Here is a 24,931-nt window from a genome sequence, read left to right on the forward strand (position 1 = left end):
TATAACATGAAATGAGCTGCCCTTCTTTGCACTTTTTCGATGTCTTCCGTCAGTCCTACCTGGTAAGGATTCCACACCGTGCAGCAATATTCCAGCAGAGGATGGACAAGTATAATGTTGGTTGTCTCTTTAGTGGGTTCTTCACATCTTCTAAGTGTTCTGCCAACAAAGCACAGTCTTTGTTTCGCCTTCCCGACAATATTATCTACGTGGTCTTTCCAATTTAAGTTGTTCGTAATTGTCATTCCTAGGTATTTAGTTGGATTGACAGCCCTTCGATTTGTGCCATTTATCGTGTACTGAAAATTTACTGGATTTCCATTAGTACACATGTGGAAGACCTTGCATTTTTCTTTGTTTAGTGCCAATTGCCACTTTTCACACCATACAGAAATTCTCTCTAGATCATTTTGCAATTGGAATTGATCGTCTGATGATTTTACTAGATGGTAAATTACAGCATATGGTTAACTGGCCACCAAGGTCACCAGACCTTATGACATTAGATTTTTATTTATGGGGTCGGATGAAGTCTGAGGATGACAAACAAATGGTGAGTACATAACTTGAACTGCATGGTCGCATCATGGAGATTGCTGCTCTCATTACAGTACACACAGATGCACTCAGACAAGCAATAAAAGATGTTCTCCTAAGAATGCACAAGTGCATTGAAGTTGATGGGATATTCAAACATTTATTGCAAATTGTACAATAACTGTAAATTGATGTGTACAATAATGTTCAGAGGTGAATGTGTCGCAAAGTGTTATTTTTCAATTGATATTTTTAAGACACATGTTGTGATGTTCACTAACTGTTGCACATGTGTACATGTGTAAAACTGACAGTGAATTGAATAATGCAGAAAGCAAATAGCAAAGTACATTAAATATGTGCTATCTTGGAATCCATTCAGAACAGAGCATACATATGCATGAACCTTTTTTTTCTTCAAATTATCATTCTTGTCATTTCCGTGAATACTGATGATTCCTCTTTGGACACCCCATGTAAGTACATGTATGAAGTATCAATTCATAATGTTTCTCACTAATCTCAGTACAGGAGTATTGCAAGTACAATGAAATGGTGTTTTCTGACATCACTATTTATAACTTGCAGGTTGTAGTTGTGCTGGTGTAGACAGTAGTTACTAGGAAATCCACATAATAGAGAATTAATCTGTAAATTAAGCAACAAAGTCTAATGTAGAATTCTGTGTGTTTGACAGTTACATGGTTCTGTTAAACATGGTTGGTTGTGAATTTTATCTCATGAATGTGACATATTTTTGATCTTAAAATACCTGATGCTTTGTGCATATTCCAAGAGTTCTATTGCAGTTGTTTTAAGATTTATTTATTTATGATACTTGTGGATCACACACTAAACTGGTATTTAATTTGTCTTTACAGTGTCTGCCCAAGAGTGAAAGCCAACATGGAAACCAAATCTGGTAGCAGAGCCAGAGGGGAAAGCTCTTCACTCAAGAGGAAGCATGAATCAAGAAACAGTGCATCTGATGGTGGGTGTTGCATTATCAGAGAAAGGGGAAAACATACAGCAAAAGAAGAAAAATAGTGTGAAAATTGATCAATAGATAGCACTGTATGTGTCAGAATACGTGAATGAAACAAATGTCATATGCATGACCCATTGAAGTTGGTAAGCATGCTGGGTACATGGCTTTTCCTCTTTTTGCATCTGTGATGTTCACCATGACTTTCTCAATGCAGGATCTTGCTCTGCTTGTAAAGCTGTATTACAAGAATGATGAATATGCACACGTCACTCTGCAGAAGTTCCGGACACTGAAGGTTTTAAAAATGTGTTGGTCTGATGACTGCCGTGGGTCTGGAGAAAATGATTCAGAAATTTAAAAAGACCTGTTCTCTTGCTGTACAACCTGGTAGAGGGAGAAAATGAATTGATTCAATTCTGTGGAAGCAGTGACCACATAAGTGCAGGAGGAGATGAGTGGTGGCGTGCAAACATGTTGTGCACGGAGAATTGCCGAAACACTGGAGCATGGTGCATAAAATCCTATGAAACTTCCTTCTTTGCTACCCATTCAAAATTATCCATGTGCACAAGTTGCTTCCTGTTGACCTGCCAGCAAGAGAGAACTTTGCTTTAGAGTTTCTTGCTTGCATGGAAGTGGACAATGATTGGCCGTGGAAGGTTTTGTGGACAGATGAAGCCCACTTGTCGATAATGGGCAATAGAAAATCCACACGCAAATCAACCATTACCACTTCATCGTGAAAAGGTCATTGTGTGGTGGGGGTTTATGGCATCATTTATCGTAGGGCCATATTTTTTTTGGTGAGACAGGTGCTTCTGGTCCTGTTACCAGTACCGCCACTGTTAAGCTCTACGAATGTCTTTTGCACAACCACATCATTCCAGCTCTCCAACAGTGTGGATGGGATCATTTTTATGCAAGATGGCACACCTCCACACATTGCAAATCCAGTTAAGTAGCTGCTGAACTGCCATTGCTAGAATTATCAGCTGGCATTTTCCTACAGCATGGCCACCCCAATCACCTGATCTTAATCCGTGCAACTTCTGGCTGTGGGGCTATTAAAAGATATAGTGTTCAGTACTCCAATTGCAAACTTAGCTGAACTGCAGGCAGGCATTGTGCAACAGATTCTGAACGTGACCCTGGAAACACTTTGATCACTCGTGGTTCATGCTGTTCCTTGGTTTCAACTTGTTGCAGAAACTGGTGGACAGCATATTGAACATGTTTTGCACCAGTCACACAGAAATTAGTAATCCAATTTGATTTTCATTGATGCTTTTGGCCGCAGGACAATTGAAAACCAATGCTGTTGATGCTTTTTGTGCAGTTTTTGGCCTCAGGACAATTAAAAACTGACGTGAATGATGCTTTTTACGTGGTTTGTGACCTCAGGACAATTAAAAACTGATGGTTCCCATCCAATGTGATATGAACTTGCCATGGTGGATGGGCTTACATAACTAATGGTATCATACCTGTACACCCATGCACACTGAATAGTACAGTTTGTTAAACGTCAAACATACACCTTAGGCATTGTTGTATGATTCATTTGTCATTTGTAGTCAACCACTATTAAATTATGACGCTTATAGCACCATCTATTGCTACATTTTGTAACTATATTCCGTTGCAATGTGACGTCATTCTGACCAGTGGTATTACTTCTACAGTGGTTTGAAAGCTTAACTTTAATTATAATCACCCTGTATACAGCAAGTAGCACATTATATACTACACACATAAAAAAAAGATTTGCATCACCTCAGTTCTGAGAGTTACAGAACCTGTACAGAAAATTGGAGTAGAGATCAACATAAACATCATTTCTGACCTATTTACTGCTCATGAAAACCACACAGTGCATGTTGTGCTACCATACAGTGAGACCTTCAGAGGTGGTGGTCCAGATAGCTGTTCATACCAGTACTGCTAATACCCAGTAGCACGTCCCGTTGCATTGATGAGTGCCTGTATTTGTCGTGGCATACTATCCACAAGTTCATCAAGGTCCATTGTCCACATTGTCCCACTCCTGAACAGTGATTTGGCATAGATCCCTCAGAGTGGTTGGTGGGTCACATCATCCATAAACAGCCCTTTTCAATCTATCCCAGGCAGTTTTGATACAGTTCATGTCTGGAGAACATGCTGGCCACTCTAGTCAAGCGATGTCATTATCCTGAAGGAAGTCATTCACAAGATGTGCATGATGGGGGTGCAAATTGTTGTCCATGAAGACAAATGCCTCACCAATATAGTGCCGATATGGTTGCACTATCAGTCGGGGGATGGCATTCACATATCATACAGCCGTTATGGCGTCTTCCATGACTACCAGTGGCATACACTGGCCCCACATAATGCCACCCAAAACAGCAGGGACCCTACACCTTGCTGCACTCACTGGACAGCGTGTCTATGGCATTCAGCCTGACCGGGTTGCCTCCAGTTACATCTCTGATGATTGTCTGGTTGAAGGCATATGTGACACTCATCCATCAAGAGAACTTGATGCCAATGCTGAGCGGTCCATTCGGCATGTTGTTAGGCCCACCTGTACCATGCTGCATGGTGTCGTGGTTGCAAAGACAGACCTTGCCATGGATGTCAGGAGTGAAGATGTGCATCATGCAATGCCTATTGCGCACAGTTTGAATCATAACATGATGTCCTGTGGCTGCACAGAAAGTATTGTTCAACATGGTGGCATTGCTGTCAGGGTTCCTTCAAGCCATAATCCAGAGGTAGTAGTCATCCACTGCAGTAGTAGCCCTTGGGCGGCCTGAATGAGGCATGTCATCGACAGTTCCTGTCTCTCTGTATCTATTCCATGTCCGAACAACATCACTTTGGTTCACTCCGAGATGCCTGGACACTTTCCTTGTTGAGAGCCCTTCCTGGCATAAAGTAACAATGCAGGCATGATCAAACCATGGTATTGATCATCTAGGCATGTTTGAACTACAGATAACATGAGCCGTGTACCTCCTTCCTGGTGGAATGACTGGAACTGATGGGCTGTCAGACTGTCTCTGTCTAATAGGCACTGCTCATGCATGGTTGTTTACATCTTTGGGTGGTTTAGTGACATCTTTGAACCATCAAAGGACTGTGTCTGTGATACAATATCCACAGTCATCGTCTATCATCAGGAGTTCTGGGAACCAGGGTGACGCAAAACTTTTTTTAGTGTGTGTATTATATAAACATTTTTCACCATTAATATACTGAGGTATACAAAACTAGAATTGTCAATAACAGTGTTCAGAAATCTCTGAGTAAATTTAAACATTTTTCAGTCACAAGCTGTCCCAGTTTCCCTTTAAAAAGATTTCGATGGAGATGCTTTATATTATTTGGCAACCTACTGTGGAACTATCTTCCATTTCCACATCTGGTTCATGTATTGTAATCGGACAGTTTTGTGCATAAATTGACCAAGTGCCAAAACCTGATTTCGAGATATTAACAAAAACGTGGAAGTGTTAATATAAATTCGTTAGCTATACCAAATCTAGTTTTTAAGCAGTAAAATAATGAAACTGAATTAAATTTACATGCTGTTATCTTCAAACCATATAAAATTTAGTGAAACTCTGAATTTATATAGAAATGGTGCTTGGACATTTGATGTTTTTATGTATGATTTTCATTTCTGCATTTTGCATTAACTGACTGCAAGCCAAAATACCTCTTAGTCAAGCAATGCAAATTTGAGAAGAATGTACTGTCATTTACTTCAGAAAATATGACATGATTGTTTTAGTTCAGGCAATATTTACTGATATTTAACTGATACATGAGAAAAATAGCATTAATATTCCATGTTTATGCATTTTATTTGCCTATTTATTGAAGTAATACCTTCATATGTAACTGGAAGAAAAACGCTCCTTATATAGTCAGAAAATAACATATTCTTTCTAATGCATTTAAGTAATTTCTACAGATTAAAAAAGTTATGGGAATCAATAAAATATTTTAGTGAGTTTGAAGATGTAAATGTATTTTACTGACATATGAACGTAGGTACTAACATTGATTCTGAACATTTACACACCTTATTTGAACATATAAGTATTTGATACGTATTACAACATTACAAAATTATTACATAACTTAAAAATAAATAATTTTAATTTTTTTAGGAATGAAATTATAATAAAAGCTCTTCACTATCAACAATGAAATCAAGTTCAGTCGGTCGAAGCCATCGAAGTCTTGTTTTGCATATGAGGATATCAACCAGCTGATTTCTTCATAATGTCAACTTCAAATGGTTCACAATTTAATGCAGATATGAACAATATACTGAATGGTTTGTCTTTAAACAGTTCCATCTCTCTCAACTTAAACCTGTGTATTCCCTCATTTTGTGAGCAGGTTTGCAATTTACTATGTTGTTTTTTATATCTGATATACTCTTGAAATCTTGAGCTTTCATTCTATGGACTAGAGGATTTTACATCACATTTGCATGACATTCATGTAATTGTCTGGTGTATAAAATCTTTGTTGCAGTTTGAGAGTGCATTCTATGCCTCTGAAATTTCTGCCATTTGGAAAGAAGCTATGTCCAGGTATAACAAACCTCTGCCTTATTTTCTGCAATGTAGAATACTGATCTAAAACTGATTTCAGCATTAGAGCCATCTTGATGTTTCTGTTCAGTGTACTGCATGAATCAGACAACAAAATTACTTTTTTGGCTGTCGATATCTGCTCCATTAAATGCTGTAATAAACAGGATGCTACTTCCTGTGCTCCATGCCCTGCCTCACCATCTAACCAAACACAGCAGTGCCCTTTGTCATTAGTAGCATTATGAATATCTGTGTTATATAGCTACAACTATCACTTGTAGAACACAGTGTTTGTAGGAACTCTTCAAAGAGGCACTGTTTTATCAGGGTCAATACATAGAACTTCTACATTCTCATCTTCTATTGCTCTTAAAAGATCTGAAGATTTCTGATCCTGAGCAGCCTTCGCTACATTAAGATTAGTGTTTTTGTTGATCTTATGATTTTCTGCCACTTAATTGTCACAATTTTTTATCAGAACCTCAAGCATATCACAAAAATCTTTAGACAGCTTCTTTCTTGGTAGATTACATTTTGACAAGAATATTTTCTTGTGAGATGTCAGTGATACAGGATCTGGATATACTTCTTTGTACAAACTGTACATGACATTAAGGGTAATTTATGGGGTGAGGAATTCTCTATTTCATTCGCCTCTTCTATAGTGAGATTTGCATTTAGGAAATTTTCTGATATGATCTATTAATTCTTTGCATATTTCTTCAGGAAGCTCACTCCTCAGAGGTCTCTAATTCTCTGTACTGATTTAATTTTCTTTAGACCCAAATGTTCCCTTCCACTGAATATTCTAAAAGTCTGGAGAAAGAAAGTTTTACATACAGGTATCTCACATATTTTATATACCCTCATTTTCATACTTCGGTGTGAGCTCTTAACTGTCTTCCTACTTACTTAATTTTCTGATGCCATGGCATGAATAAGTGCTGTTTGAGCATCATGTGAGTCAGTACTGTAGGATTTTCTTCGTAACTTCGAAAAATATTTACAGGGGGAGAGATATTCTCTGAAGTCTTTCTTTTCTTTTACTTCACCCTTTTGATTTATGTAAGCCTCATTTCTGATGCATTTTGTCTTCCTTATTTGTTGGTTTTGTGATAGGTACTTTTGTATCTGCCCCTTGCTTGGTCTCCCATTTGAAGACTCTACCATGTCTTCAGAATATGACATTTCATTATTTGATATTTTTTCACAGTCCTCAGAAATTTAAGTTGACTCACAATACCCAAATTTCAAACATCATTTCTTTCATAACAATACTGTACAATAGTTATGGGGATTAAATTAGACTTTACTGGACTCAGGGATGTGAGATCAACAGCTGATTTATGCGGCTGATCAGGTACTATGACTCATATTGGGGCCTACTGCATATTCATTTTCCTGTGCATGGAAAACCAGATGCTTTATTACATGTAGTAATTTGGAACATCACTTTTATGGGTTATAACTAGAACAAACTACAAATAATTTCCAGTTATCCCACCACAAACTGCCAATGTTATATTAAAGAAACTAACCTGGGTTAGGGTATATTGTTAGAGGATTGTCTCCCAACCAGAAAAACACAATGTGTGGGAGAGAGAGAACCACAGCATGCAGGAGAGAGAGAGAGAGAGAGAGAGAGAGAGAGAGAGAGAGAGAGAGAGAGAGAGAGAGAGAGAGCATGGGCAAAGCATTAATGCATCATGTGACCAAACAATGCTCATTTGCCATGTAGACAACTGATGCAAAATACAAAATAAAACTGTAAGATTGTGCAGTCAGTCAACTGATGCAAAAATTGAAAAAAGTACATGATGGTGCTTGGTCACATGATGCATAACCCATCTAGTTATGAATTTCTGCATTCATTACACTGAGTTAATCATTCTCTTTTACAACATAATTGTCTTAAGGACATACAAGGAATGAACGGTCAGTAAATTATAATTTTTAAAGTAGTGTCTCCAGGCTTGACATTTACTCACATTGGCAATTATCCTGACTGCTCTCTTTTGAAGCCTGAATATCATATCCACGTACACTTTGGGGACTGTACCCAAATTTTAATCCCATATTTCAAATGCATGTGAATTAATCCATAATTAACTTGTGTGAGTCCATGTAAGATGTTTGTCAATCATAATGCCTGAAGACTTATATTTATCGGGTGTTTCAACTGAAGAAATTGATTCAGTATAAGATTGGTTATAATTTAACAGAAACTTCATTAGAACAGTCTTGTCCTTATTCAATGTAAGTTTGTTTATTGTCTGATATTCTGTGATCAGTTCAGAGTTCTCTTTATTGTATTGTAATGCTAGCTGGTCAGTATAGGACCAGCTTATAAATGATGTATCATCAGCATAATCCACCAGCTTTGAGTTTTGCATCTGTGTTATGTTACTAATACATACAATAAACAAAAATGGCCCAAGAATGCTTCCTTGGAGAATTCAACAATTAAGAGTTTTGTATGCTGATTTTATTGTTAAGATTTTATTTTCATTCTTATGAAACAGTTCAGTACACTGTCTTTGGTAGTTCATTGCTCTCTTCTTACATAGTAAGTTTCTAATTTGGTAATAGTACTGCATGATTCATAGAATCGAAATCCTTAGACAAATGAAGGGAAGATCCAATGACTGTTTTCTTTATCCAGACTGTTTTGCAGTTCATGGATAAAAGTTGCTACTGCTGTCATTGTGGATCTCCCTTTTTGAAACCCATGCTGCTAGTTGTTTAACAGGTTGTATTTACTGATGAAAGATTCCAGTTGGTCTAGAATTACTCTTTCAAACAACTCGCCAAGTGTTGAAGTCAGTGAGAGTGGCCTGTAACTATTAATGTCAGTAGTTGCTCCTTATTATACACTAGTCATGTCTCAGCAATTTTTAGAAGTTTAGAAAGGTCCCCTGGTCAGTTGAACTGTATATTAAGTGTGTTACTGGTTTTATTAATTCCTTTTTGCTTTCCTTAAGTAATGTAGATAAAAATTTCATCCCAGTCACTAGATGTTTTTATTTTGAATTTTCAGATTATTTTCAGTAACTCATATTCTGTTACACTCATTAGGACAGAGAATTACTCATTTTAACTGAGTTTATTTGTAGTGTTGGTTTATTTCCTCCTTTACTAGTCTTACAAAAATGTTTTATGAAGACCTCGTATACTGTCTTTGGCTCATTCATCGACATTCCATTTTCTAACAATTTTAATGAACATTTTTGGAACAGCGATCAAAATTTTAAAATTTCTCTTTTTAAAATTCAGTCTTGATCACACCACGTATGTTACAAGAACATAGGTTCGAGTAACATACGTGGTGTGATCAAGACTGAATTTTAAGAAGAAAAATTCCATTTTCTTCTAGTGCTATATTATTGCATCTTGGATTCTCTTTATTTTTGCATTCTTCATTTACTATATCCTAAGCTGTTTTGCTAACATTACTGGATTCATTTATCTGTTCAGCATAATAGTGTACTTTTTGAGTCTCCATGGATTCCCTGTAAGTTTTTCTGGTATTTATGTACTTTGTTAGAAAGCACTGTTATTTTGTATCTCTGGACAGCACATATAGCAAAGACAAAATCATTGTCATGCAACATTGTGCCTTCTAAATCTATGTCTGCTACAATGTTTTTCAATCTTGCACCTGGCTCCACCATGCTGCTAACTTGGATGTTATGGTTCACACTTAGTACAGTATTAGCAAGCTTTCTTCCATTTCTATCAGCAAGCAAAAGTACATTTCAGTTCATTGTGGATTTCCAAGTTGATTTGCCATTACATTCATATTGTTTACATAGTTTCTTGACTCTTTTTTCCATCTGATTGTACAAGTTCACTACCTTTAGGTAGCCACCTGATATCAATTTATGTTGTACTTTTCTTTTGTGGACTGATTTGTTCTTCTATTCACTCGCTATTTATGAAGTTTGTTATCCTTATTGTAACCACCACTACTTGTCCGCAGTACACTGTACGTGTTCCACTTGCCAAGTTTGTTACCAGTTGGACACTTTCTTTCTGTTACTCATAACTCTCCGGATTCTCATTTTGCAGTTTACTTGTTTTATTGTTTGGAATACGACAGGATTTCTTGAGCTCAGAATTTTTATTTGTTAGTTGTGAAATAACATGTCTTAGAGCAGCCATGATATTTTGTAAACATGAAAGGTGTTCATTTACTTTCACAATTTCTGTATTACAATTCCCACAGGATTTCTTCAGCTCAGAATTTTTATTTGTTAATTGTGAAATAACATGTCTTAGAGCATCTGTGATTTTTTGTAAACATGAAAGGTGTTTGTTTACTTTCACGATTTCTGTATTACAATTCCCACAGATTCATTTTTTCCCAGCAGAACTGTAACTTTTACTGACTCGATCAATACACGTCACTCCACTAGACATCATCTTGAACTAGATGATTATTGGTTTTCCTCTATGTTAATGGTTTTGTTATCTTTATAGGTAATTGTTTTTAGTTTTTCTGATGAAGGCACCCATAGACAGTGTCAAAACCAGGTCATGTTAAATCTTATTACATCTGATTTGCTGTATTACACAAGTCAAATTCCTGTATGATTTCTGACTCACAGCCATGTTTAAAATTGCAAAACGAACTATCATTTGAATTTTAATAACATGTTGGAAATGTATGGTGCTGAAAATAGGAGGGGATATCAAAAAGTAAGTTAACCATTTGGCAGGCCAAGTATCTTTTATTAAATGTTACACTCTTCAGAGTGACACAGATACATTTCAACATAGTCATAAAATTTCTATAAACAATAGTTGGAATGCCCTACTAGTCATACAGTTCCTCAACAACAGGATTTTGTGTAATAGTCATGGAGACATTTGAGAATCACTGTGTGAAAGTCTTCTTCATTGGAGAATCTGTTTTGTCTGTCATGTTCCTTCAGCTTGCCAAAAAGATGTTGTGTACTCAGATCTTGATTAACATGTTGGTTCCATTTCATTATGGTTGCATGTGATTTTGTATTTGGTCCATATATAGGCAGAATTTCATGATGAATCTATGTGCAGTTTAGACATTTTGCCCCACAAGAATCATACTCTCCTGTATGCTTCAAATCTGGAATATGTTTCCAGTTGCTGCACCATTGCTGCAGTACTACACTGTGATTGATCTGTTATCCATACTGCAGAAAACCCAAATGTGTACTCTCTTCTGAAATTGTGCCACTTTTGATGCATTGGTTAACATGTGTAACTGACTTTTCTGTTAAACAGAAAAGATTGTGACCATAGGCGTAAATTAAAGGAAACTTATGACTTTTGAAAGTCTCTATGACCTGTGTTAATTGTGTAAACTAAAAACAAATTGTCTGGCTCTTCCATTTTTTTCTGTGATGGTCACCACTAAATTCCATCAACTTTTTAAATGTTTTGTGGTAAACTTGGCATTCATACAGAACTTAAATGGAACATTATATGAATAACCTCCCTAAGAACAAAATACCATTGTCTTCCTTGCACAATAATCTCCTTGCAGATTTGCTGTGACAACCTAAGCTTAATACTATATAATGCCCATTCTGTGACAGTTTTCTTGTGTTCTAAGGATTGGTTCCTCTTCAGATTTTTCAGTAGGCACCTAAAGCGAAGGTCCCGAGTTCGAGTCACTGTCCGGCACACAGTTTCATATCAGTGTACACTCCACTGCAGAGTGAAAATCTCATTCTGGAAACATCCCCCAGGCTGTGGCGAAGCCGTGTCTCCACAATATCCTTTCTTTCAGGAGTGATAGTTCTGCAAGGTTCGCAGAAGAGCTTCTGTGAAGTTTAGAAGGTAGGAGATGAGGTACCAAAGAAATAAAGCTGTGAGGACAGGGTGTGAGTCATGCTTGGGTAACTCAGTTGGTAGAGCACCTGTCCGCGGAAAGCAAAGGTCCCAAGTTCGAGTCTCGGTCCGGCACACAGTTTTAATCTGCTAGGAAGTTTCAGGTCATCAATTGCCCCTGATTATGATGCCCTGTTATTGGTAGGTTTTAATACTGACATTGAACCTTGTTCTGCAAGTTCTAACCTTAGTGTAATAAATAAGGAAAAATAGTGCAATAGTGATCTAGATGGTTTTAGTGACAAAACATTAAAATTGCACCACCATAAATATGGCACATAACAAATGTCAAGTTTTCATGAAGTGTACTGTAATTACCCATATGATTAGCATTTCAGTGGAACTGCACAAAGCAGGTAGAAATACCACACTGACATTTGGATTCTGTGATGTTGCTGCTCACATTAGTCAAGATCCCTTGATTGTCATGTGACCACAGAATTGGGTTCAGGGGCCACACTCAATGCAATGCAAGATTTCAGTGGTCATGCAAGACTAGTGCTCAATAACACAGATATATTGTTTACTCTGCTATGCAAGATCATACAGCCACATCAGACACTTTTAGTCAGGAAATGAGCTTGTTTGCAGCATAACACAAGCAGTGGATTGATGTCTCAAGCACCAAGTGTCAACGTGATGATCATTATCGCAGCTTCCCCTGGTGTGGCAGAGAGAGAGGGGCATGCCAACACTGCTTCAGCTTGTGATAACACTGAAAATATGACTGGCACATCACAAGTTTTTCAGACAACTCCCAAATATGGGTACAATATCACAATGGGTGTACCTGTGTGTGGAGAGTCAGAAAAGAACAAATGTTACCGGAGTGCATTCGTCATTGTCAGATGGGCCCAGCACCTAGTGTTGAGGTATGAAGTGCCTTTGGATACATTTCTGCTCCACACTGTAATTTGGATTGCAGCCATTACATATCTGACATGTTAAGGACAGTAGCCATCTCCATGACATTACCTTTCAACATAACAGAACACTGTATGTTTCCTGTACTACCCTGAGTCACATCGATACAGAGGGTATTTGACTGTTGCACTGGCCAGAACATGTGTCACCCGTTGAAAACATTTGGTCATGATTTGCCGAGAGACTGGCATGCCACCATTCACCAGCCACTATGTTTGATGAAATGGGTGAAGCAGCATATAATTATGTACATATATGTCATTCAAGCTGAGTCCAACTCCATGCCCAGTAAAGTTAGAGCTGTTGTTTTTGGCAGAGGTGGCAGTGCTGTGTACTAAATTTTGCACCCTATATACCCCCAAATCAATAACATATTAAATAATGTACTCTTTCTGCTATACTACATATGTACAATAACTAAAATTTTGTTATTTGCTATCCTTCTTGGTGCTACAGTTTTAATGACCAGTAGTAAAATGTTTTCTCATCAGCTCATTGTACGTAAAAGCTTCCTTCTATCCAAATTTTAGATAATTTCATATTCTGTGATTCATTTTTAGCATTAATTGTAACGTGAATGTGGTTACATGCTCATCATCTACTTTTTTAAAATACTGTTGGGAGTTAATAATTCCTAACCATCACCATTCACACATTGCAGAATTAAAAATTCTTCTATGAAAGAAAAACAGTTGTCAAGGAGGAACTTTTTCAGTTTTTTTCAAATTGAACTTTTCTGTCAGTCAGACATTTTATGTCATAGGATAAGTGAGCAAAAATTTTGGTGGCAGCATTGTGTACCACAATATTTTACTGGTTACAGTACTATTGGGGGTGGTATAGTCTACACCTTTGAAATGTCTTATCCTGCCACTTATTGTGGGACATACAGTTTAACATGGATTCTGAAACATGACACAACTTGGCATTTTTCACATTAACAAATAATTGGCAGTGTTGAAAGAAGTAGGACATACTGCCTTAGCGCTGACTGCAGTGGCGGATACAGGAAAACCTCAAGGAGGGGGTGCTAAAGATATCTTGAGCTACCTTTACTTTTACCATAATAAAAAATAATCAAGTCACATGCAAAGTTTAAGAAAGTTTTATTTAAACTGATTATACACAATGTCATCTTATGATATAAAAATGTTACAATTTGGTTCTCTTCCATAAATGATGAATTCTATGCACCTATTCTTCCTGGCAAATTGGTTAATTACATTGTCAATAGGACAATCAATGTCAGGGTGAGTGTTCAACAGAGCTAAGCCATTAAGACAATCCTCCCTCATTGTCGACCTCAGCCGTGTCCTTGTACGCCTCAATGTTGAAAAACTTCATTCTACTGCAGCAGTAGATGCAGTTAGACAAGCAAATATTTTGGACAGTGTGTGCAAAGTAGGATGGGCAGATCTTGGACAAACAGACAATGTTTGCATAACAAAATCACGAACATTAAGGGCATTTATGCTCATTTACTTGTTTTGAAGAATCTCTCCCATTAGTATCTTTTTAATCACAAAGAGTGATTCTTCTTCAGAGAACAGTAGTTCAGTTAAGCACTGATTCAATTTATGTGCCAGATCATTACCATCATGTTTCAGTAGTTTTGAGGGCAAATGTATGTTGAAACTTAAATGATAAATATTTTCTTCAGCCAAACATTCTCTCATGTCAGTCGTAACATGATCCAGTGTCGTAATAAAAAGAGTTCTTTTCCAATATGTTATAGCATCATCATTACTCGTATGATCACAGTTTTCCCTGGGTCTTTGTCTGCCTTTAAGATGAGGAACACTTATCTCCACATCAGACACTTCCATAACTACCTTTGCCTCTTCAACAATACGAGAAAAGTGGCTATCACCATTAGCTCTCATGCTGCCATGCACCTTGAGCATCAAATCTAATTTTACTTTTACCATCATGACATCTTGTAAGATTTTGCTGAGTGGATATGTTATGCTCATAATGTCACTCAGTGTAAACAGAGTGATAATAAACTTGAAATTAGAGAGAGCTTGAAGGAGAATATTGGCTTTGGCAGCGGTTGTTCTATCCCAAACACCATATTTCTTTAAGAACTTTGCAAACTGTTCCGAGATCAGCTGCAAATTGAATAACAGCATTATGTCATTTAACCCATGTAGTTTGGCAATGTGACTGCAGCGAGTGTTTTAGGTGACTCTTCAATGTTGTGAAGCACTTGCTAGATTGTGTAAAGAATGATACTACTTCTTCAATTGTACCAAGTGAGTTCCACTCACTTGTAACTATGCAACTGTGAGAGACAGCGAGGTTGAGCTGATGACTTTGACATGATGCTACTTGTGCTTTGACAGCTTTCTTTTTTATTGTAGCCACAGGTCCTTTCAATTCTGACATATTAACTGAGCAACCTTCAAAGCCTACACCCATACAGTTCTCCAGTGACAGAGAAAGGCTTTCCATCCTCCTTAGAATCACAGTACATAATACTTCACCAGTAACGCTGCGCTCATCATCTTGACTCTCTTGAGGTTCATCGTCAATGTTTCCACTAAAACCATTGTCTTTATGGATGTCAACAAAACCCAAAAATCTTTTGTGTAATTTGCCATCACCATCAACATTTCTTGCAGCTAAACTTAGTTGGGTGATGTGCGCTATGCACATTGTCTCATCAAAGATTATGCTGTAATAATGAGAACCTTTGATTTCCTCCAGTATTCTTGATAACATCACTGTTTCACAGCATGAAATAAGTTTGTTACACATTGTTTTACTTATGTAAATGGCGTTCACTTGAGTGGTCTCAAGGTGATGTTTTAGTTGCAAGTCTCCAGTGTCAATAATTCTACATCTTAGAAGAGCTCTAAAGTTTCCCTCGCTACTCACTACACTTTCACAATCATTTTTGTTTTCTAATAGACTCCCATCATCTCTACGCCCCGCAGAGGAATATTTTGCTTTCCCTGAAATATAGTTGTTTTTGTTATAGGTACAAGACAGTCTATGTTTTCCCTAATGCTTTCCATTCTCTGTCTTGACAATTGATTTATGACCTCAAGTTTGTGGTTGTCTCATGTCGCCAAAAATAATTTTGTGTCTGTTGACACTTTAACATGATACTTGAGCTGAGAGTGGGCCTTAAGGTCACCATCTTTACCAGTAAGTTTGGCAAACTTGTTAGTGGTTCAGGCACAAGTTTCTTGGCGATAATCAATTTCTTTCCTCCAACCATTTTAATTCACAAATATTGAACAGTTAATGCAAAGAAGTCCCTTTTTAACATGTGAGAACACTAGCCATGGATACTGTTCAAAGTGATTATGGTGCACTTGTTTGCATTCAACCCATCCCCTCTTGTTGTGCTCGGAAGTAGGAAAGATATAACCTTTTTCAGGTTTCCTTGGAGCTGTGAGAAGCTTGTATTTTATATCATCAGTAATATTTCCTGATGCTAATATCTCCAAATAATTGCCAATATCCATGGGATTAAAGGAATCAGTTGATGAACTTTGTTGTGGGAGTTTCGACGAAGTGCTGGGCTCTGCCTGTACATTTGGTGGTGTTTTTGTGGCTGAATGATGACAGAAATCTTCAGATGTTTCTATTTTTCTTATCCTTATTACATAAAAATTCATTGTATTATGTTGTTAAGACATAGGTAAATTAGATGCCAATTATTCTTGAATAAACACTTTATTCACACTGAAAAGTGCAACACTAGTACACTTAGCACTAAAACACACATGGTCACACTCCGCATATTCAAATGGTTCAAATGGCTCTGAGCACTATGGGACTTAACATCTATGGTCATCAGTTCCCTTCCGCATATTCCTAATATCACTAAGCACAACCCTGACTGAAGTCCATGGTAATAGCCAATAATCGCAGTTGTTCACTTTTAATTACTTCCAACTTATTGCGACGGTTGTAGCTTTCAAACTGACATTCTGGCAGGGACTCTGATTCCCTTATATATGTGACTCAGTTGTTTCGAGAACATTCGCTGCCAGAATGTTCACTTCCAGACTTTTATGGAGTGTGAATAAATACCTACTGTGAAAGCGACAAGCCAATATGCACCTTGCGACACATAATATATGGTTGAGTTTTCAATGATGACATCATCCAGCAATTTATGTGTGTGAAAATTTTACTGTTGATTCCATTTCTTCCTAGTGCATTTGATAGAAGGCCTATATAGTAACAATGTGTTTTTAGGAATCTTCTCGAAAGTCACTATTACCAGAGATATATGCATCAATAATTTCCCATACCTAACTCATGTTATGAGTTAGGTATGAGAAACTATCATTATGTTATTAGTAAAAATATTATTATGAGTCTCATAACGATATTTTTACTGAGAAATTACTTTGAATTACTATTATTAATATTTCACAATCAACTGATCACTCTCACTTTTGACTAATCTTCACACTTGCACTTGCTACAACAAGGACTTTTTCTTATTCATTCTTCAGTCTTAAAATGTTTGCTTCTGAGTGTAAACTAGCTTCCTATTCAGTGAATAGTCCTTATTGATAATGCTATGTATTGAAGGTTCTCTGAAAAAGAAAACCATAAACTATTCGTGAATTTTCTCAAACAAATGCCAGACCGAATAACATATCGAGATGACTATAATGGCCATGACTTTTCTCATAGGTATGCGTTAGCTATCTGTGTGCCACACAGAAACATATAAAATACAATGACCCGCATGTGCGTACTACGTAGGAAAGTACAAATACTTGATAAATCAGTTCAGTCAAGTCAACTGATGAAAGAAATGAACAAATAGCTTGTGGGCTGACTGGTGGGGGTGGCATGGGTGACAATGCGGGCGTCCCTGCAAGAGCCGACTGTCGTAAAGACTCAGCACAACCAGGAGCACCTCGGAAGATGTCTATCGTAGCTTTGGACGAAACCTTCCATAGACCACAGCCATACAACCCGGAAGAATTCGTGGCAGTTGAAACATCTGGTCATGAAAGTCTTCATTGTATGACATACACTTTCTGTTTTTAGTGAGCGTACTCACTGGCAGCAAAATTCGCTTCTTTTTGCATCATTTTTTAGAAAAATATGGCTTGATCTCAAAAATCATCGCTGAAAACTTCTTGCTCCTTTGGTAACAAGATCAGATTTTAGTATAACGGCAGTTGGGCCAGGAAAGAGAAAGGTTGAGGGCTCAGATCCCAGTTAGTTGACTGATTTTCTTTTATTCTGCCTTTAATCTTGCCTGTACCTTGCAATGGCATGATGATATGCCAGGCATGACACATGGTTTGGATTCCACATTAAACTTTATGTCCACTTTCCCTGTAGCATTGCTGGTGTGGCTTATGGACATTGGGAAACTGAAATTGTTCAAGTGGTGTCCAATTGAAAGACTTCCACCAGCTGTTGAGTCACCTGAAGTTATTGTTATTATTCCCATAACAATTTTGGAATGCCTGGTTTATCTTGCACATCTGTTACAATACCCTTTATATTGCTACTCAGTTTCTGACTACTGTATCCAATTATGCCTGATCCAATTTTGCCTCATCCTCTTAAAGCATACCATTTCATGTTTTCACCATGAAGGTCATACATTCCATGTAAAATCTAAGTAATTGTCTACAACAGTAGGCCAATTTAGTGAAACATCAGGTAAAGTTAATGTCTTTTCCAAATCAAAACTGATTAAGTACAATTGGGGCCTCTCTCCCATCTCATGTACCTATGAGCATAGTATACATCAGCCCAAACCTAGTGAGCCCCATTAACTTGGTCTAGAGTCCATCAGTCCTGGCCAAGCTGACAAGGACGATCAACTACAGCTGTACTCTTACCATATTCAGAAACATACCAAATAGAAACAAAATCTGAGATACAGTACATATAAGTAATTGTGTAACATTGAACAATGGTTCACCACAGGGGTCAGCAGTTTTATCTTCTTACAGTGGTCCCTCATTTCCTGGACTAACCTTTCCAAGCAATTCATCTTTCCTCCCTTAAAAAAGAACCTATCATTCTGAATCTAGGAGTGCTGTTACCTGTTTTTATATGTTCTTCTAACCTGTACTGGGAATGAGCCATCTGAATGTATTTCCAGATCACCCTTATTCTCTGTTTAGGAATTAAGTTGTTTGCAAACATGGTGGCAAGTGGAAAAGAAAGCTTTAATTTCAGTGGTAAAAAAGCATGACAAAAATGTAATGTCTAAACTATGAGACTGAAGGAATGCTTATCTAGTATGCAATTCATAATCAGTACACAACGTATGGAAATAAATCAACTTAAATCATGAAATCATTAACTGATGCCACATAAAAACACGCCGAGATATGCACAAGAAATCATATACCCTGCAAATAAGTGGATTAAACTTTCAAACAAACACAGTATTCACATAGTGATAGATCGTGTGAACAGTGTAAATTTTGTGCACGAAAATCCATATGAAGTACTTTTAGTTAAGACCTGTATTGGTAAAGTTACTAATGAACCATCTGGAGATAAAAAGGACTGAGCAAAGGAGATAGGCTAACTGCACTGTAAAAAGAAAATGGACAAAAGTGACTGTGAACAATAAAAAGGTGCCGACCTCCAGTAATCAAACTGGGATGTTGTTGAACCTCATGGGAAAAGTGATTGGGGACACTAGTACAAGAGAAAATGTAACACACCACAATAGTATATTTGGAACATGTAAACTTCTTTTAAAAAGCACAGCTAAAATTTATTTTTTATGGATAGTTAAGGATGAGGAATAGTCACTGGATTAAGCAACAGAAGTGTTTATGAATTCAACGGCTTTTTGAAACACCAATTTGAAAGTTGTGACTGAAGTCAGCCATGGAAAATTATTGGTGCTGAACACAAATGATTTTTATGTTTTCCTCATTGGAGCACATGATATAGCAATGAACAAACAATAAAAAAGAACAAAGATGGCTTATTGCCATGGGTTACCAAAATGGTACTCTATAAATCAAGAAGTACAAAAAGCAATCAAAGAGGTTCAAAATATCTCCTCCAATTTAAGAATGCAACATTCGTGGATATAAGTGAACATGGAAGAAGGTTTCACACTACTCATGGCCTAGCCTCAACAGAGTGAGAAAGAAATTTATTACTTACAAGAGTTTAAAAACCATAGGTATAAAATTAAATCTGAAGTATGACATCTCAAAAGCCTTACCTCTCAACAACAAAGGTGATGTGTTTAATTCTGTGAATAAGAAGTGTGTGGTAACAGAAGTGATATCTTTCAAGGGCAACAAAGAAAGTAATAGCGTAGAGAGGAAATAGTAGAAAGGAAAATATCACCCTGAACTGTGACAACAAGTAGTTACTGACCCCCAGCAGACTGAAAATCTCTTCAGGCAGCACTATGCAAACAACACAAAAAATATAACAATCAATAATGAGAAGACAGCAAAAACAATCAACAGAGCAAAGTAAATTCTTACCTCCACTCTGTTTATCTCTTTGATACTACCCTGAATGAAATCAGTCATATAGCAAAAATCTTCAAAAAAGTCCTTGGGAACTGAGGGGATTCTAGACTTCATCATAAAGGAATATATTATAAACACTGCAACACTCCTTGCAGAAATAATCAACTCATCCTATTCAACAGGAAGCTTTGCTGGCTGTCCTGAAGCTACAAAAATGACAGCTGTTCACAAAAAAGGTGACAAAGCTAATTTAGGAAATTATAGACTTTTCTTTTTATTATCAGCTTTTGGCAAACTCACTGAAAGATTCATGTCTAAGAGATTAATGAAATTCCTGGACAAGAAGAAAATCCTCACTGATATCCAGTATGGTTTCCAGAAAAATAAATCCATTATTAATGCCATCTATAATTTTTTACAAAATGCCTTAGAAGCAATGAGCATAAAGCAAAATGCTGCTAATATTTTCTTAGAGTTTAGCAAAGCTTTTTACATCTTGGACCACAGAATCCTGTGGGAAAAGCTCAAAAGTACTTCACAAATTGGAAACGGAAAGTAGTACTAACACATGAACTAAATGATAGTACTGGAACATATTTTTCAGAGGCAGGAATAATATGTGGAGTCTCCCAAGGATCCATTCTTGAGCCTATTGTTTTCCTTCTGAAATAAATGACATAAATCTCAGCATTGAATCACAAATAAATACCTAATTTACAGATGACGCTCATATCTTTCTTGGAGCAAATGGCCCAAGACAACTACAAGCAAACATAAATAAAGCCACCTATCAGCTAAATGACCGTTTTGAAGCAAATAAGATAAGAATAAATCCATCCAAAATAACTTTTCTATGCTTTTGTTTAAATAGGGTAGCACCCAACACCTTTGTGACACAAACGCCAGTAGAATTACACTCTCACTGGAAGCAAAATTTTTAGGCGTGTGGCTTCAACATGATTTCAAATGGCAGACTCACATAACAAAATCAAATGTGACACTTAAGAAAGTATGCCACAGCCTACATTTACTTTTACACAAAGCAAGCTTCCACACTGTTGGAGTTGCGTACTTTATCCAGTTCCACAGCATTCTACAGTATGGGGTCACAGTGTGGTGTAACACAACTCATCTTCCTGAGCCAAAAACGAACTGTAAGAACAGTGCATCAAGTGTGACAAACAGATTCCTGCAGGCCACTCTTTCAGTAGTTTTTGCTCTCTCCCCTGTATTTTTATTCTAGAAACATTTAAATGTATGAGGGAGAATTTAAAAGAGATAAAAAACTTTAATGTCATGAACATTATACCAGCCAAAAGGCAAACCCCATGTCCAGCCACTGTAGACAACAATGTTTAAAATATCCATTATGAATAGTGCTATAGACATGTACCATGGTCTCCCACTTAAAATGAAAATTATTTTCTCATTTTCATTGTTTTATAAATCCCTAAGTTAGTAGATCTCTACTTTTATTCAGTGGCAGAATTTTTAGATGGCGTGTAGTACAGAGACTTCAAATGGCTTTATGGACTATGGTACTTAACATCTGAGGTCATGAGTCCCCTAGAACTTAGAACTACTTAAACCTAACTAACCTAAGGTTCTACACACACATTCATGCCCGAGGCAGCATTCGAACCTGCGACCGTAGCGGTCGCACAGTTCCAGAATAAAGCGCCTAGAACTGCTCGGCCACCACAGCCGGGCACAGAGCCTTCAAGCAAAACTAAGACAATTTCCACTGCTGCTAATGGAAGACCAAATAGAGTTAATTTGTTAACATCCCACAGTCTGTAGGGATTTACTGGATGAGTAAAGAATGAGGAATTTTAGTATGTTCCAAATGGCATTTTGCCCTACATACAACTAATCCTTCTCTGTTTTTATCTTTTTTCTGCCTGTGTATCATTTACATTCACCAATTAGGCTCCAGGAACATGTTCTAGCTTTGGCATCTTCACTCCATCGCTTCCTGAGCTGATATACATGCCTTGTTGCAGTCTGTCTACATTTTGCTTCCATTTCTACTTATACACAGATCTAAAAAAGTCTTGCATCATCTTGGTTCTGAGAGTTCTGGAAACTGTACAGAAAATTGGAATAGAGATCAACATAAACATCATTTCCACCCTTTTCATTGCTCACGAAAACCACATATTGTGTGTTGTACGACCATACAGCGAGATCTTCACAGATGGTTGTCCAGATTGCTGTACACACCGGTACCTCTAATACCCAGTAGCACACCCTCTTTCATTGATGCATGCCTGTATTCATCGTGGCATACTATCCACAAGTTCATCAAGGCACTGTTTGTCCAGATTGTCCCACTCCTCAATGGCGATTCGGCGTAGATCCCTCAGAGTGGTTGGTGGCTCACATTGTCCATAAACAGCCCTTTTCAATCTATCCCTGGCATTTTCGACAGGGTTCATGTCTGGAGAACATGCTGGCCACTCTAGTGGATCGATGTCATTATCAGGAAGGAAGTCATTCACAAGATGTGGACGATGTGGGGGCGCAAATTGTCATCCCTGAAGATGAATGCCTCACCAATATGGTTGCACTATCGGTCGGAGTATGGCATTCATGTATCGTACAGCCATTACGATGTCTTCCATTACCACCAGCAGCATACGTCGGCCCCACATAATGCCACCCAAAATATCATTGAACCTCCACCTTGCTGCACTCGCTGGGCAGTGTGTCTAAGGCGTTCAGCCTGATGAGGTTGCCTCCAAACACATCTCTGATGGTTGTCTGGTTGAATTCATATGCAACACTCATTGGTGAAGAGAATGTGATGCCAATCCTGAACGGTCCATTCAGCATGTTGTTGGGCCCATCTGTATTGCGCTGCATGATGTCATGGTTGCAAAGATGGGCCTTGCCCTAAACGTCGGGAGTGAAATTGTGCATCATGCAGCCTATTGTGCACAGTTTGAGTCGTAACACGATGCCCTGTGGCTGCACAAAAAGCATTATTCAACATGGTCAGTTGCTTTTTGGGGATCAAGAAATATTGCCCCTCCTTGACACCCTTGGTCCATGGCTTTCAGGATGATTCAGTAGCAGAAATAGTTGTGCTAGTAGTAGTAGTAGTAGTAGTAGTAGCCATTTATTTATCCAGAGATCATAACCTGCAATGATGTCAGACACACCTGGGTCATATTTGACTTTTTGATCTATTCCCAACTAGGGATATGCCTGTACTTATTTTTAAGCAGATTCTATGTGTATGATCAGTATTGTCTTGCCCCTTACCCCCCCCCCCCCCCCTTCCCCTCCCCGTGGGAGCCATTCATCCTGACCGTGCAATGCTACATGGTATATTCAATAGTAATAAAAATTAATTTCATTATTATTCCAATTACTTGAGTTTCATCATTCCAGGTCTGTATGCTGTAGTGAGAGACCCATCAGTATCAGCAGAGTCATTCTTCTCAAAAACGGCGGCAAACATTACCAGTGTTTATGAGGAATGACATTTTGATGTTACACTATGTGTAGAAATTAATGACATTATGGCATAGTCTGCAAAATGGTGGTTAATTTTAACGTAATTTATGACATAAAATTGATGTTACAGTGTGTAACTGTTTCACTAGCATTTTATAATGTCATGGCACATTCTGCAAGGGGTGGAAAACATTTGTTCTTCCACTCCTTTATGGTAATTATGTGTGTTGGAATGTCATCAAAGTTAAAAGTGGTAGCCAATATTACGATAATTAATGGTCCAAAATGATGCCATCAAGTCTGATACCTTAATTAACATTATCAACATCAAAGTATTGGACATATCCGGCCCAATAGCTGAACAGTCAGCACGTTGGATTGCCACACACAGGGGCCCGGGTTTGGTGACCGGCTGGGGAGGGAGATTTTCTCCCCCCAGAGACTGGGTGTTGTGCTGTCCTCATCATCATTTCATGCCCACTGTCGATGTGCTAGTCGCCCAATGTGGCATTGCACTCAATAAGACTTGCAGTTGGCAGTCAAACTTCTCGACTGGGAACTCCCGGCCACTGATGCCATACGCTCATTTCCATTTCCAGTGTTGGATATATTTTGAATGCACCCAGTAGATGGAAATGGCTGAATCTACCCCATGCCTGTGGATACCAGCCATCTCCATCTGCTGAAGCTGATTCCCAATCACCTCCTCAGTCCCGATATAATTTATTCATCAAATTTAACCAAATGTAATGACTGAAAAGGAAATCAAAATAATTACATATTTTAACTGATTATAAAAGAAATAAAATAAAATAAAAATAAAATCTCAAGCATGAGAAAAAATTTAGATTTGTGAGTAAAGGGATAAAATTTTTTTAAAAATTCTAAAAATATTCTTACTTTTTAAAAATGTAATAAAACCTTTTCTTATAAATTAAACCACAGAATATGACTAACATATGATAAGAATTTAAGTTTGACTAAAATATTTTTAATGAGGGAAAAATATTTTTAACAAACCAAGAGAGAAAAAAGTCAAAACTAATATTTACAAAACCATTTTTAAACCATCTTTAATTATAGAATATTTTAAAAGCAAGGAA

At 37.5% G+C, this 24,931-nt stretch overlaps 1 protein-coding gene across 1 annotated transcript; it reads left to right on the top strand.

Annotated features, from left to right (window-relative positions):
- The first annotated feature begins 1,654 nt into the window (after positions 1-1,654).
- Positions 1,655-24,931, top strand: LOC126469978 (uncharacterized). Its single transcript, XM_050097425.1, has 2 exons — positions 1,655-1,668; positions 23,763-24,931. Exon 2 carries the CDS (start codon positions 24,104-24,106, stop codon positions 24,455-24,457), a length of 354 nt encoding a protein of 117 aa, XP_049953382.1. The 5' UTR covers positions 1,655-1,668; positions 23,763-24,103; the 3' UTR covers positions 24,458-24,931.

This window comes from Schistocerca serialis, chromosome 3, assembly GCF_023864345.2.
Source record: "Schistocerca serialis cubense isolate TAMUIC-IGC-003099 chromosome 3, iqSchSeri2.2, whole genome shotgun sequence".
Lineage (NCBI taxonomy): Eukaryota > Metazoa > Arthropoda > Insecta > Orthoptera > Acrididae > Schistocerca > Schistocerca serialis.